Source organism: Terrapene carolina, unplaced genomic scaffold (genome assembly GCF_002925995.2).
Source record: "Terrapene carolina triunguis isolate 2854851 unplaced genomic scaffold, T_m_triunguis-2.0 Scaffold33964, whole genome shotgun sequence".
Classification (NCBI taxonomy): domain Eukaryota; kingdom Metazoa; phylum Chordata; order Testudines; family Emydidae; genus Terrapene; species Terrapene triunguis.
Window position 1 is genome coordinate 28,424 of NW_020698315.1, and position 14,268 is coordinate 42,691.

The 14,268-nt window shown below is 46.9% G+C and overlaps 1 protein-coding gene across 2 annotated transcripts in view; it reads right to left on the reverse strand.

Annotated features, from left to right (window-relative positions):
- Positions 1–7,140, reverse strand: part of FKBP4 (FKBP prolyl isomerase 4) — a 26,225-nt gene extending 19,085 nt beyond the window's left edge. Inside the window, exons 1-2 of one of the 2 annotated variants that reach the window (XM_029914260.1) lie at positions 6,974–7,140; positions 1,032–1,176 (exon numbers count right to left, since the gene is read on the reverse strand). In XM_029914260.1, coding sequence (XP_029770120.1) covers positions 1,032–1,176; positions 6,974–7,057 — 229 coding nt within the window. In that variant the 5' untranslated portion in view covers positions 7,058–7,140. The remainder of the gene's footprint in view (positions 1–1,031; positions 1,177–6,973) is intronic. The other variant, XM_029914258.1, reaches the window with a different exon arrangement.
- Between the last annotated feature and the right edge of the window lie 7,128 nt (positions 7,141–14,268).

Sequence of the window (14,268 nt, forward strand, 5' to 3'; positions counted from 1 at the left end):
CTAAACCTCCGATGACATGGCCACACCAAGCCCTCTTATTCACTGCCCCTTATCCAATTGGTACACTATTCCTTGTGCTAATTATTTTAGGGCAGTCAATTTTACCCTGGCCCCTAATTTTAACTGTGCTGAAATTTCGTATTGACAAAATGTAAGTGCCAGGTACAAGATGTCTGGGAGAAGCTGGAAGTTTTGAAATGGTGGAAGGAGTGACTAGGCTTCTGGCACCAAGGAGACAGTTGAGGCATGCTTTTCTTCTTTCCTGCTCCCTTTTGACCAAGGATGACTTAGAAGTTTAGGGGCAGAGGGGCTGGTTTCCTCATTCTCCACCTCCACAGTTTGACAACTGCCCCACTGCAATCTGCTTCAATATCCAACCATCAAAAATAGACATGGCTTGCTTGAGGTTTCTTCCAGGATGAGAGGAGTGAAATGGCCAGTGTGGATATTTTAAGTTATCATTACAGTTCAGGGTGAATCCCCCACTGAGATGAATGTGACAGTTCACTTATCTAGGCTATTGTTTCAGACCATCTGCATTCTTAGGGCTTCTCTACATGACGAAATTAATCCATATTACAATAGGATGTTATTTAAAGGGGAATAGTTTTTCATGATTAACTTCCTATGTGGATGATCTTGTTCTGGAATAAGAATGCCTTATTCCAAATTAGCTTAATCCGCTTTGGAAGTGCATTAAGAAAATCTGAAAGAAGGCATTCTTATTCCATACTAAGAACATTCATACAGAGAGTTAATTGGGCAGAATAAATCAGGAATGACTTCCCATGTAGACAAACCCCTTAGGCAGGCATTGCTGCATTGACAACCTCCTGAATGTGAATGGAGTGTATTCTTCAAAAATCGTCTAATAATTTAAAAAATTAACATTTAGTTCCTGGAGCACAATTATGTAGGAGTTTTAAAATTTGCAATTATGGAACAATTAAATAGAGCCACAATCATTATACATGGGGCCTCAGTCTGAATGGTGCCAAACAGACTGTTAAACACAAAACATGGGATGTTACCTTTCCCCAAATCAAATGAGAATTTGTCTTTCCTGTCCAGGCTAGAGTCAAACTTTGTGCCATCCAGAAGCCATCCTGTATAATGGACAGTCACTTTATCACCTATCATGGGAGACTCTGTCCCAGTTCCTTCCGTCTTGATAACCTGAGAAAGAAATGCTGAATAAGTGATACTGAGCTGGATACAAAAAATACAGTTTGGATAACAAAGTCACATAACTCTGCCGTGTGTATAACACTAGGCAGACCTAAACTATCCTAAGAGGTAACACTTTGTTCTTTAGATTAGAAATTACGGAAAACAGCTCTCTCAGCTTCCTTGTATCTATACAGATTTCCTGGACAATGCCAACTGGGGAGATTACTACTATTACTGTGTTTTATTCACCCTAAAATACTACCTGGCTACAATAAGCTATTCTTGCATTTGAACTATTTTGGGTTGGTAGGTGTACTTTTTGCTCTGAAAGAGCAAGAACATTTTTGAAGCTTTGAGGCATCCAAATATGCATTAGCCATCTAGATTTAGGAGCCTAACTACAGGCACTAGGTTTGAAAATTGCAGCCTTTAAAGATGCACTAACTGTCTGAAAGGAAGCAAGTGAAAATATCAGGTTTCCAATGGAGGTTTGTTTTTTGTTTTGTTTTTTTAAAAATGGTAACTAAATCCAACTACAGGACTTACCCAGCACAAAATGGGAAAGTTTACGAGAGACAGTTTTAGCACAACACTGGGGATTATTATGGCAGGGAGAGAAAGGTGGTCATCACAATTTCATGAATGAGTGAGATTAACTTCCTCTCAGCTCTACTGAGAGGAAATCACTGACATACTCATGGAAATATTTTTATCCCAACATTGACCAAACTACTGTTAAATATGTTAGCAAAGAGTTGCTTACATAATTGCTTCACAGCATAGTGCCTATTTGGAAAAGGGACACTATCAGCTAACTTTTCATTCCCCAGACTTTAAAGGGACGTCACCCAAAAGTTAGGAAGTGCCAAAATTAAGGTAATCCACAAAACCTTAATTCAGTTTCCTTGTGCATATGCTTTATGGCTGTCTTAACCACAGAGGTAGAACTTTGTACTAAAACGTACGTGCAGTGAATGAAAAAGAAGCCCTGCCTCTTTCTGTGTGAGGACATGTTCTAACATTAGATGGGGAGTTAGGACTCCTGGATTCTAGTCCCAAATCCAAGTGTTATCTAGTTGGGGACAGAGTTAAAGCTCTTTGGTTACATGGTACTCATTCATCCATGGACTCACAGCACTTTGTAAAGGTGGTGGGGGATAGCCCATTTTACAGACAACATATCCAAATACACAGATTTGGCATATTCTTTCCAAGCAGCACTGCCACTTGGGCTCAATTCCCAGCTCGACAAGCAGTAACCTCCTGCAACCTTGTGATCCTCAGTTACCCCATCTGTAACATGGGAAACATTACTTGCCTTCCTCCTAAGGTACACCTCTACCTCGATAGAACGCTGTCCTCAGGAGCCAAAAAAAAAAAATCTTACCGGGTTATAGGTGAAACCGCGTTATATCGAATTTGCTTTGATCCACCGGAGTGCACAGCCCCGCCCCCCCGGAGTGCTGCTTTACCATGTTATATCCGAATTCCTGTTATATCAGGTCGCATTATATCGAGGTAGCGGTGTACGAGGCTTTACCCAGTAATAGGAACCCTCCTGTGTGCCCCTCCTACCAGCTTCATTCTTGAAAAGGACTGAACTGTAGCACCTAAGGTAGAGCGCAAGCACAGAGTTTCAGTCCAGAATGATAGAGTTTGACAGACTTATCAGCAATTGAAACAGAGTGTTATAATAATAGAAAGCCACCAGTGCCAGCTGTAACAGAAAAAAAAATTCCCCTATTTGTATAGATTTATATAGGGAGAAAAGCCCAAAAGCTAAATACAACCCGTCAGCCACTACATGATGGCCAATAGCTGCCATCCCTCCCACCCAATCTGAGGGTTGCTTAAAAAAAAAAAAAAAATATTGCTGATGAACTGAGACAAACAACTTCATGACATCTGTCAAGGAAGACAGACGTTCAAGCAACTGCTATGGTTGTAGGCCGCTATTTTTGGATTTAGGCAAGTATATTTACATGGAAATATAGCATAGACTTTGGGTCTTGGAAAATTACCAGAGTAGCCCTTGGTGTCACCAATTGTATGCCACCTGCTGCTTTAGATTTTAGAATTTTTTTTTATTAAAAAATAATAATAAAATCCAGACCTGAATTGTCAGGAGTGGCTATTGATGTGGAGGTGCCAATCTGAGACCTCCCTGAAGTGGGGTCACTCTCAGAAAGTGCTGGGCACCCACTCTGAAGAGTCAAATTCCTTTAAGATGTCTCAGCTTAGGCACTCAAAAAAAAAAAAAACCCAACCAACCAAACAAAAAGAGAGCCGTGCCTGACCTTGCACCACTTATGTGTGGTTTACTTTTTGTGCTTCATTCAGTTTGGATGATAGCAAGTATCACCTGCAATACTGACAGTATTTTCAATTTCCTATCCTGAATGAAATGTTTACATTTCCCTTCCAAGAGAATCTCAATTTTTCCATTCATAGTATGACTATGCTCCCTATGCTCTCATTTTTAGGTTAATTTTATTTATTGAAAAGCACAAGTGCTGGGCCCAAACTCATAGGCCAGATGCTGCTTCCAGTAACCAAGGTACAGCCATTGGGTCTGATTGTAATCTAACACTGCTGAGAAACGGGAGCAACACACTGAAATCTAGGGAGCTGTACCAGTGAAAAATTGCAGTATGAGAGATCTGTCAGGCTCACTGATTTCAGTGGGGTTATGCCACACAAACAGCCAGTCTGCAGAATCTGGACAGGTCTCTAAGACTGAGAAAATCCTATTGTTTCATCCCTCCCAATTCTGCTGCTCCTAAGTCAATACACAAAAGCCCCTTGACTAATTATGCTATAATTCTGTAGTAGCTCAAGAACAGAGGCAGACCACACTGCTCTTTGTGCTAGTTCATCTTGCCAGCTAGCCCATGATCCCTACCAAAGTGTATTTGCATTTGGGCGAGTAGGGACTGACTCCCCTCACACCCTGGAGACACAGTCAGGAGTGACTTTACAGGAGTGCCTGGGCCTGGTGCTCCAACTCCATTACACTGGTTTCATGCCAGCGTAACTCCATGGACTTCTACTGATGTAAGAGGTGTGTGTGCGCGTGTCTAAATAAAATCCCCCTGAGAAACTGTTGGATGGACTTCACGTCTCCCTCACACCTTGTCGTGGCATGGAGGCCATGACTCTTCTGTTCACTGCCTTTGCATCTCTCCTTTTCCTTTCCCCACCACCACTCCCTTCTGGTCTTGTTTCACTCACTGGAAAGCTTCATGCTGCTTGGGGTGGGGACAGAAGGTACTGTACTTGAGCCATGGCCTTGTGTTATGGGAGCTCAGACACAAAGGTTGGATCAGCAGGCTACTTCCTGAGTCCACAGCCTGTACCTGAGAGCTGCTCCTGTGGTCAGCTCTATCTTGCACCACCCTTCACAGGAACAGAGAGGGAAAGTATGTGGCTTGCTGCTTTGCCCACAGCAGCGTGGTAAGTGGTGATGCAGCATCCCTCAGGTGCACTCCTTTGCTCAGCACTGCACTCCCTCCTGGCAGGAGAACACTTTGACAATCTTGTTAAAGTCAAAGTCCTATTTTCCTACCCTTCCTTCTTTCCCTAACCCCACCCCCAGTGTAGGATTTTATGGTTTGTGAAATAACAGTCACCCAAATCCATCACATCTCAAAATCTTAACAGGCATCATGCATCGGGGGTGGGGGGGTGTCAAAGTACACAGCAATCTGAGTTGTGCGGCTAACTCTATGAAGTGGCTGCATTTTAGCCATCCCCATACATGCTATGTAAACTTCAAATAAGCCATGCAAGTGTCTGCAGTTTCCCTGACATGTGAATGAATCCCCCTCCCCCATTACAAAACCTGTGTACAGGCCTGATTCTGCCCTTGTTTCCATGACTAGAACACTTCTTGGAGGACAGACTTGATCCTCCAGAGTCCAGGATTTTGTTTTAAGAAAAGAAATCCATGTCAACTCTGGTCTGGGAAAGCAGGCTAAAAGTCTACTGGTTTTCACTAAAGAGAGTGAAAATACACTTTTACTGAAAATACACGTATGTTAACACAGCTGGTTACAGGATAGACCCAAGGAAATCCACCCAGCCCAAAAGGAGGGTGGACAAAGTCTTTCGTTCCATATAGTCTTTATTGGTGCAGTATCTGGGTGCCCTGACTGACCAGCATGCTCACATTTCAACAAGACTAACCATGATCATCAGAACAGACTTTTGAAAAAGGGACTCTGCAGGGGAACTGGGATCACAGAATCATAGAATATCAGGGTTGGAAGGGACCTCAGAAGGTCATCTGCTCAAAGCAGGACCAATTCCCAGACAGATTTTTGCCCCAATCCCTAAATGGCCCCCTCAAGGATTGAACTCACAACCCTGGGTTTAGCAGGCCAATGCTCAAACCACTGAGCTATCCCTGCATCATAATAGCAGGAGCAGATAAAAAGTACTTTCTTGTGGGCAGGATGGGGTGGGGAGAACAGACTGCACTAATTTGCAGGAAAACACTAAACCTCTCACCAGTTTATCACGTAAAAAATTGCAGCTGAATTCCTTTTATATTACACTGTTCTTTGGGTTGTTGTTTTTGTTGTTGTTGTTAAGTAGCATGGGGGAATCTCTCCTTCTCTTGTGGGACTTGAGGGATGGAAGTGGAATAAAAATGCAAGAGACAATGAGGAGGAGAGAGTGGGATTAAAAAAAAATAGCCCTGTGCAGGGCTCTACTCTGCAGTCTGGGTGGAGAAAGTGGAGACACAATACCTAACAAACAAACAAATAATAAATAAATAAGAAAGCTAGCTACACAGGGTTTGCAAATGCAGAGAGTAAGAGAAGTCAGACTTCTGCCATTCTGGGTAGAGTGATCAGAGGCATCACTGCAGTCAGTTTGGCAATAAACCATGCCTCTTAATGCAAGGGCACAGGGACTTGGCCCAGCTGAGAGCTGCATCTGCAGCTTGCCAACACTCTACAGGCCGCATCTTATCTGCACAAGATTTGATATATAGCAGCCTCACCTCTTTTTTTTTTTTTTTTAAAAAAGAGGGGAGGTGGGGCCCAAGGTGACTACAGGTCCAAGCATGCAGTGTTCCATCTTTGTCGGGGGGGCGGCCATGCACATCAAGATGGAGCATCCCTTTCTGGGACCTTTAGGGTCAGATTCTCAACTGCTGTAACTCAGCAGAGCGCCCTGCATTTCTGTGGAACCACATCAATTACACCAGCTAAAGATGGAGCCTGCAGTCTCCACGGGATGCATTTGGCTCTCTTGGGCCCCAATCACTTGTAACAGGTCACTCCAGCTGCCTCCCACCCTCCAGGCAAGGCTGCTGCTGGAACCATTTGATGCACTCACTGTATTGGGAGCGTGGGGAAGGAGAGGAGCTCAGCGGCGCAGCGGCCGGCAAGTGCCTGGCCCCTTGCAAGACGGAGCCCGCTGCTGCACCTTGCTGCGCCCCGGAGCCCGCGGGCTGCAGACACGCACGTGGCCGTGCGCTGGGGGGGACCGAGCGAGACGAGAGGCTCAGATTTAAGCGCGGAAGCTGTAAATGCCTCCGGCGCGGCGGGCCGGTAGCCTGGTTACCGCCCGGCCTTTGGAGAAGCGGTGCTCGGGCAGCGGTCACACGGCAGCCGGGCCCCGGCTCGGGGCAAGGAGCGGCGGGCCCCGAGGTCTGCACTGGGGCGGGGGCAAGGCGCAGGCTGCTGCCAGGTGCGTCCCGCCCGGGCGGGCCCCAGCGCTGCCTCCCCGCCGCGGCCCGGCCCGGGGGGCGCTCGCGTGCGTCCCCGTGCACCGCCGCCAGCCCCCGCCTTACCTTGAGCACCCCCCCGTCGCTCTTGGGGGTGATGTCCGCGCCCTCCACGGGAGCCCCCTCCGCCTTCATCTCCTCCGCAGTCATGGCGCGGCTCGCTCCGCAGCAGGGGCCGGCGCGCGGCGCGGCGGCACGGGGCGCTGGGTGGGCACGGCGCGCGGCGCGGCAGCACGGGGTGGACACGGCGCGCGGCGGAGAGCAGCGCAGGAGCTCGGAGCAGAGGCGCGGCAGCGACAGGAGGCGGGACTGAGAAGTTTCTAGAGGGACAGCAGGCTCTTCTAGTTAAAGGCAGGGGAGGGCCGGGGGCCGGGTCTAAAGTTCGCACCGCGCAAGCACACGAAAAGCAACTGTTAAAAATCCTAGGGGCGGGGAGGCGGGTGGCGCGGTCCCTGAGCCGCAAAGAGGGAGAAGAGCGGAGGCAGGTGTGTGCACACTGCATGAAGAGAGAGTCCTCGCTGTTATTAAAAATCACAGCCTGCACAGTGACACTGGATTTATGGCTTATTACAACATCTGTAGTAACCCACTAACAACCCTCCCCCAGCTGCTTCCTCCCCTTCCTATCCTCCCCGGACACATGTTAACAGGCCATTTCACCTTGAACGGTCCCTTGAAATCAGGACCGGCTCCAGGCACCAGCCCACCAAGCTTGTGCTTGGGGCGGCACCTGGAGGGGGGCGGCGCGCCGCTCCGGCCCCCGGGGAGAGCGGGGCCACAGCCGGGCTCGCCGCCCTCCCCCCAGCGCTCTGGCCACCCTCCCCCCGGCCGCCGGGGGGAGAGCAGCGAGCCCCTGCTCGGGCTCGCCGCCCTCTCGCTGCCCTGCCCCCTGCGCTCTGGCCGCTGGGGGGGGAGAGCCGAGCCCCCACCGGGGCTCGCCGCCCTTCTCCCAGGGCTCCGGCCGCCGGGGGGAGAGCGGAGCCCCCGCCGGGGCTTGCCGCCCTCCGGACGGAGGCTTTTTTGCCTGGGGCGGCAAAAAAGCCAGAGCCGGCCCTGCTTGAAATGTGTTAAGTACTTATGCTAAACAATCTGTTCCACCTAGTATTTAGCAGTGACACTTGGAGTACATTTCCCAGACCCGAAGAAGAGCTCTGTGTAATCATGAAAACTGGTCTCTCTCACCAACAGAATTTAGTCCAATAAAAGATATTACCTCACCCACATTGTCTCTCTTATTGAATCCAGTCATTCCCCATTGCAATAGGTGTCCACTGGGAGTTCTTTGTAAATTTCACACTCATGTCTGTCTGTGCCTCTGTCCAGTTAAGAGGCTTCTGCCTGAAAGTGGAAAGAATTACAAGTGATCCAGGGTAGCAGAAGTCAATTCAATTATTTCAATCCTTTTTTCACCCTTTTTTCTTTGCAGGGAAGAGGAGGTGGTATCCTTGAATATTGCATTTTAAAATCGCATTAAGTATTATTAATCATATATTACACATATATTATATCACACTTTCCATCCATACATCTCAAAGTACTTTAAAAAGGAGTTGCTAATCATTTTAAGTGTAGTAGACAAGCCCTAAGTTTCTTCCAAATCTAGTTGCCTTAACTTTAAAATTATTTTCATGATTTGACAACTTCAGTAACTCAGCTAGAGGTTATGGATCTATTACAGGAGTGGGTGGATGAGGTTCTGTAGCCTGCAATGTGCAGGAGGTCAGACTAGATGATCAGGATGGTCCCTTCTGGCCTTAAAGTCTATGATCATTTTACAGATAGACAAACAGGCATAGAGATGAGATGTAATGTGCCCATTGGGGTCACAGAGTGAGAAAATGGTACAGCCAGGACTAGAACTCAGGTCTCTGACTTTCCTCTCTGGTGCTCTCTCTGAAAATGGGGACTTTAAAATAAAACAAAGAAAAACAAGAAATGCAAACACTCTCATAGCAACATTGACCCTCCCTCTTAAAAGGCCTGTTTGCTAGCCAGACTTCTGTTTTTGCAGGCACAGTTTTGCAGCTGCAGTGAATTGTGCCTACTGTTTTGTGACTGCCTTTTCCTGGCAATTCATTGTGGGGTAAAATTTTACATGCAATTTATTGCAGTTTTGCCCCCACCAAATATAATGCCACAATAGCTGCAGTATGGCATAGTTAACTTCTGATCTCGAGTGCACTGGTGCAAATGAGGAGTAAGTAATTATACTGACCTCAGTGGAGTTACTTTGAATTTGCACTGATGTACAAGCGATCAGTATTTGGGCCAGTATTCTTGGGATACCCAGAATACCTGATTTCATGTTCACTTTTCATTCTTACAATTACATTCATGTAGGGTTTGTTTGCCTTTTTCTTGTCCTAACCAGCAACTTTACAATTTCTCCTGTCAGCTGCACATTTTGTGCCCCCTCTGTTGCACACAGCATGAAGGAAGCTGCCGGCATGTTCCCGAGATTTCTTGCACTTTCTCTTCCCATTTTCTCTTACACTTTTCAGACGTTCCCTAAGTGTCTGGGGGCGTGGGGTGGGGTTGGCTCTGCAGCGCCCTACCGAATAGGCAGTGCCCTCTGCTGTCACTTCCTGGTGTCTGCAGCAGACATGCAGAGAATGTTGCCCTGCCTCCCGCCAGGCCCACTGCCGTGGTGTGAAATCCCTGCATCCGGATCCCCCTGACATCCGACTCCAATGGCAACACAGCGCCCCAGGAGTCAGTTCTAGTGTGATTCGTTCTCAGTAAAGCTCTGCCTCACAAGTGACACCTGCTGCAAATAACAGTCATTATGGCAAGACAACGCACGTACAGTCGCACAGCCCTGCAATCCCGGGGAATGCAAAGAGAAACATCTTTTGTTTGGGACTTTTTCTTTTTTACTTCCTCATCCTGTTTGTCTCACACAGGGTGGATGGGTACCTCATGAACGAGATTGACAGCTGGCTAGATTGCCTTACATTAGTGTTTTTACTAATCTCCTCTTCTATGTTCTAAGCCCTAAAAAGAGGGGGAGGGAGAGGTAACTTTAGTGTAATACAAAGGTTCTTTTTCCTTAGTATATGGGTGTAGTCTGCAAACCCGAAGTCTGTGAAAGAACATGCCTAGCCAAACAAACACACAGCTATGATATTATTTGAGGGGGGAAGGAGTAAATGGAGTAAGGTTGTGGCTTCTGGGTGGTACCTAATCAGTATTTTCTTTCTTTCTAGAATCTTTTAACTCTGTATTTCCCTGGTGATATACTCTGTCTTTCCTTCTTTCATTCACTGTGGTTTGACTGCATCTGAGAATTGCATTTCAGCAGGATGAATGTTTGTATTGAACTCTTAGACAAATGCTCCTTCAGTAAAGGACTTTCACTGACACCACGTGATATTTGACTGCTCTCCTTTGACAGTTGCTAGGTTTGCCTTTGATTCACAATCTGGCTAGACCCCCCCCCCCAACCCTGCAATGAGCTCTGTTTGGGGGACTACTGCACCCACATGCTTATTGCAGCATCAGGGCCTTAAGCAGTAGTGCTCTTACTAGGGTGACCAGACAGCAAATGTGAAACATCGGGACAGGGGTGGGGAGTAATAGGAGCCTACATAAGAAATGGTTTGATGGGATAACATGATTTTATTCAATTAAGCAATGACGTGCCATCGCTGGTAAAATGTGGGTCCGGCTGGAGAATCTTGCCTGTATGCTCGGGGTTCTGCTGATCGCCATATTTGGGGTCGGGAAGGAATTTTCCTCCAGGGTAAATTGGCAGAGGCCCTGGAGGTTTTTTGCCTTCCTCCACAGCATAGGGCAGGGGTCGCAAGCTGGAGGATTCTCTGCGACTTGAAGTCTTTAAATCACGATCTGGAGACTTCAACAGCTGAGATAAGGGAAATTGGGTGGGTCAGCTTTTGTGGCCTGCATCATGCGGGAGGTCAGACTAGATGACCATAATGGTCCCTTCTGACCTTAAAGTCTATGAGTCTATGAGTCTATAAAAAGACTCAAAAATCGGGACTATCCCTATAAAATTGGGACATCTGGTCACCCTAGCTCTTACATCTAGAAGGGAATGGATATATTGTGGGATGAGCATGATTCCAGTGGTTTTCTCTCCACCCCCCCCCCCATTCCCTGCTCTAGAAACATTGTTTTTATAAAGCATAAAGTTGTTCTCCCCACAAACTTTATAATTTTTAAATATAAAATTGCACATTATTCATACACATGAATAATATGCAATTTTATATTTGAAGTATTTGTAATGTTCCAAAAACGATCCTATATAATGACAATATTTCTATGTCACAACTTATATCAATCATTCATATAAATTATACTGTTACAGGAAACACACGATGGGACTGGTTTAGCCTTTTGCAAGAAGCAACACTTCCCCAACTGCCCCCACCTTTTCTGCTCTCCCTGCTGTTCCAGGGATTCTCCTCTGCCTGGAACCTAGCAGCTGCTCTTCCAAGAGAAGTCCTGGAGTGGAGTGTGTTGTTGTGTGTGAGCAGTGTGCATTAGGGAAGTGCTGCCAAGGCTCAGCTGCAGCAGGGATGGCGAAGGCTCCACTCCTCCTGTAGTCACATTGTGCTGCTGCTGTGTCTGGAGCAGCCCTCAAAATTGTAGGAATGGAGAAGCTTCTCATGTTATCATGAGAGCTCCCCCTGCAGGCTCCAAAATCCAGTTACTTGCGATTAATTCACAAGAGTTGGTACTACTGAATTTGTGTGTGCTCAGAAAGGGCAATTCAAATATTACCAAAAACTGATACTGCAAAAGAACTTAAGGGTGGTCTAAACTTTAGACTGTAAACTTTGTACCCGGGGGGAGAGAACATTAGGGGCTCAGGCTACACACAGAAATGGCACCAATTTAACTAACTTAGTTTGACATGCTAGAAGTGAGAATTTAGGAAAAGTAGAAATGAAGAAGGGGAGAGGAGCTTGGTGAAAAAGTGCTGTCTGGCTATTCCAGACATAGGGAATGTCATGGAAAAAAACATGGAAGCAGGACTGCAAGAAGAAAATGAAGGGGGCCTTGAAGCTGGTGTCACTGGCGAAGTGAAAGGGATGACACAGAGAGACACAAATAGAGACAAAGGCCGTGATGCTCATTTACACATGCTTTAAGACCTGTTTATACTGCCAGAATATTGTAAAGGAGCCTTCCTGTAAAAAGAGATTCAGGCCCACTGTGAAAGATATAGCTCAGAGATGATTGATATCGGTCCTCAAAAAGAAAAGACAAGAAGTATGCAAGGCAAAGGCAGCCAGTGGAGGTATTCAAAGAGGGCAGATGACTTGAACAGAATTCCAGCTGAGAACAAGGAGTTTGGCAGCTGATTTTGGACAGACTGGAAGAGGAGCAAGGTAATAGAGAGGACAAGTGTGCAGTAGTCAAAGTGGCACACATGAATATAAACTGGCTATGACTAGATTGAGGTTGGAAATGAGAAGGCTTCTAACCATCCAAGGAGTGAGCTTCTGGAACAGCCTCCCAACAGGAGTTGTGGGGGCAGAAAACCTAACTAGTTTTAAGAAGGAGCCTGATAAGTTTATGAAGGGGATTATATGGTGGGATTGTCTATGATAACAGGGGACTGGACTCACTGACCCAGGAAGATTCTTCCAGTCCTATGTCTAAAGTGGAAGAGGACTAGGGTGTGGGGAACTGCTATAACCACAGGAAAAGTGAGGAAGAAGCAGACAATAAAGACAGTGTTTGAAAAGATCAAATACATTTTGAAATACTTTGGCCTATTACAATACAAAATCTTGTAAACATGAAGGAAACTACATTTAAATTATGCATCATTTTTGTTTCAAGCATTTTTCTTTATATTGAATTGCACTTTGCACACCCTTTTCCTGTCCTGCGCCCTTTGAAGTCAATGGCAAAGCATCAGTCCACTTCAGTGAGACCAACAGCAAGTCTCAATCAGTAATGCAAAGTCGTTTTACAATGTAGTACAATAATTATCAGCCTTCTACAGATCAAAAGACAGTGAAAACTCCCTGGTTCTGCTGTGTGGAAAAGCTATGCTGGGAGATGCCATCACACACTCAGTGGGATGCAGGGAAGGTTGGGGAACGTTGGAAGCATGGCTAGTGAGTCCAGCAGATAGGGCATGCAGTGGGCAGTAGTACTGACTGCAGTGAGTCCCCTTTGGGGCTGTGCACCCAGCTGCTGGGCAGTGGGGTAGGATTCTTTCTGTCCCTCCTAAGCAGCCTGTGCAAGTCACTGGGATGCCTGTGTGCTCAGGCATTGGGAATGGACAAGTTTGACCCAGATAGCATAAGCCAGAGGTTCTCAATCTGTTTCAGAACGTGGACCCATGCTGATGGGAGGGGGTCTCCCGTCGGCGTAAGTACTCCACCTCCCCGAGAGGCAGTAGCTATGTTGGTGGAGAAGCCCTCCATTCGACATAGTGCTGTCTACACTGGGAGTTCGGTCGGTGTAACTGCGTTGCTCAGGGGCATAGGTATACCGCCATAAATCGCTAGGGTTATGTAACAAAGCCTCACACGTGGCAGCCCAGCATGCTTGCCTACATCTCAGCTGCAATCTCATGTGTGATGCATTTGGCAGACAGTGGCAGTTTCTCCTCCCGGCTGCCAAGGGACACTGTGGTGTCAATTTCAAGCAGACTCTCTGCCTCCCTTCTCTCTGCTCCCCCGGCTGGCGCACTGCCAAGTGCAGGGTGAAGATGGCTGGTAGAGAAAAGAGGTGAGCAACAGGCAGAGGGGCTGGGGGAGGCTGATGGGGATAGGGACAGAGTGGGAGAGGCTGTGTCTGGTTTCCCCTCACCCCTAATAACCTGCAGGCTCCCACTGCCTCCAACAGCCCTCTCCAGCTTCCCCAGGCTCCTCTCACCCCCGCTGACCCTCCAGTCTCCCCCCCCCCAACAATCCATCTTCCACAGCACCCCAACCCCATCAGCACCTGACTGCTTCCTCCTCCCTGCCTGGTCCCCCTGGCTCCTATCATGTACCCAGTTCCCCATATTCTCTCCCACATCACCTTTCTGCTGAGATATGCAGTAAAAAGGCCCCTTCACCTGCAATCATGGTCTGGGGGTAAAGTTACCACCTGGCCAATATTTGACTGGCCTGGCCAGGTTTTTTTATGTATTTCCCAGAAAAATAATTTAAGCTGCCAGTTTTTTTTTTTTTTTTTTTTTACGGGTGTCTAATGATTTGCATTATCATCACAATACACTGGGATATCTAACGTTAAAAGTTTCTGTGTTCGGCTAAAGGTGCTGCAGTGTTCCAACTGCCACAGTTTAAGAAAGAAAATGATGTTACCAATCTTATCTATATGTGATATCTCCCTAGATACTGTCTCTAGATCTCTCTAGTGGTTGAAGTGGA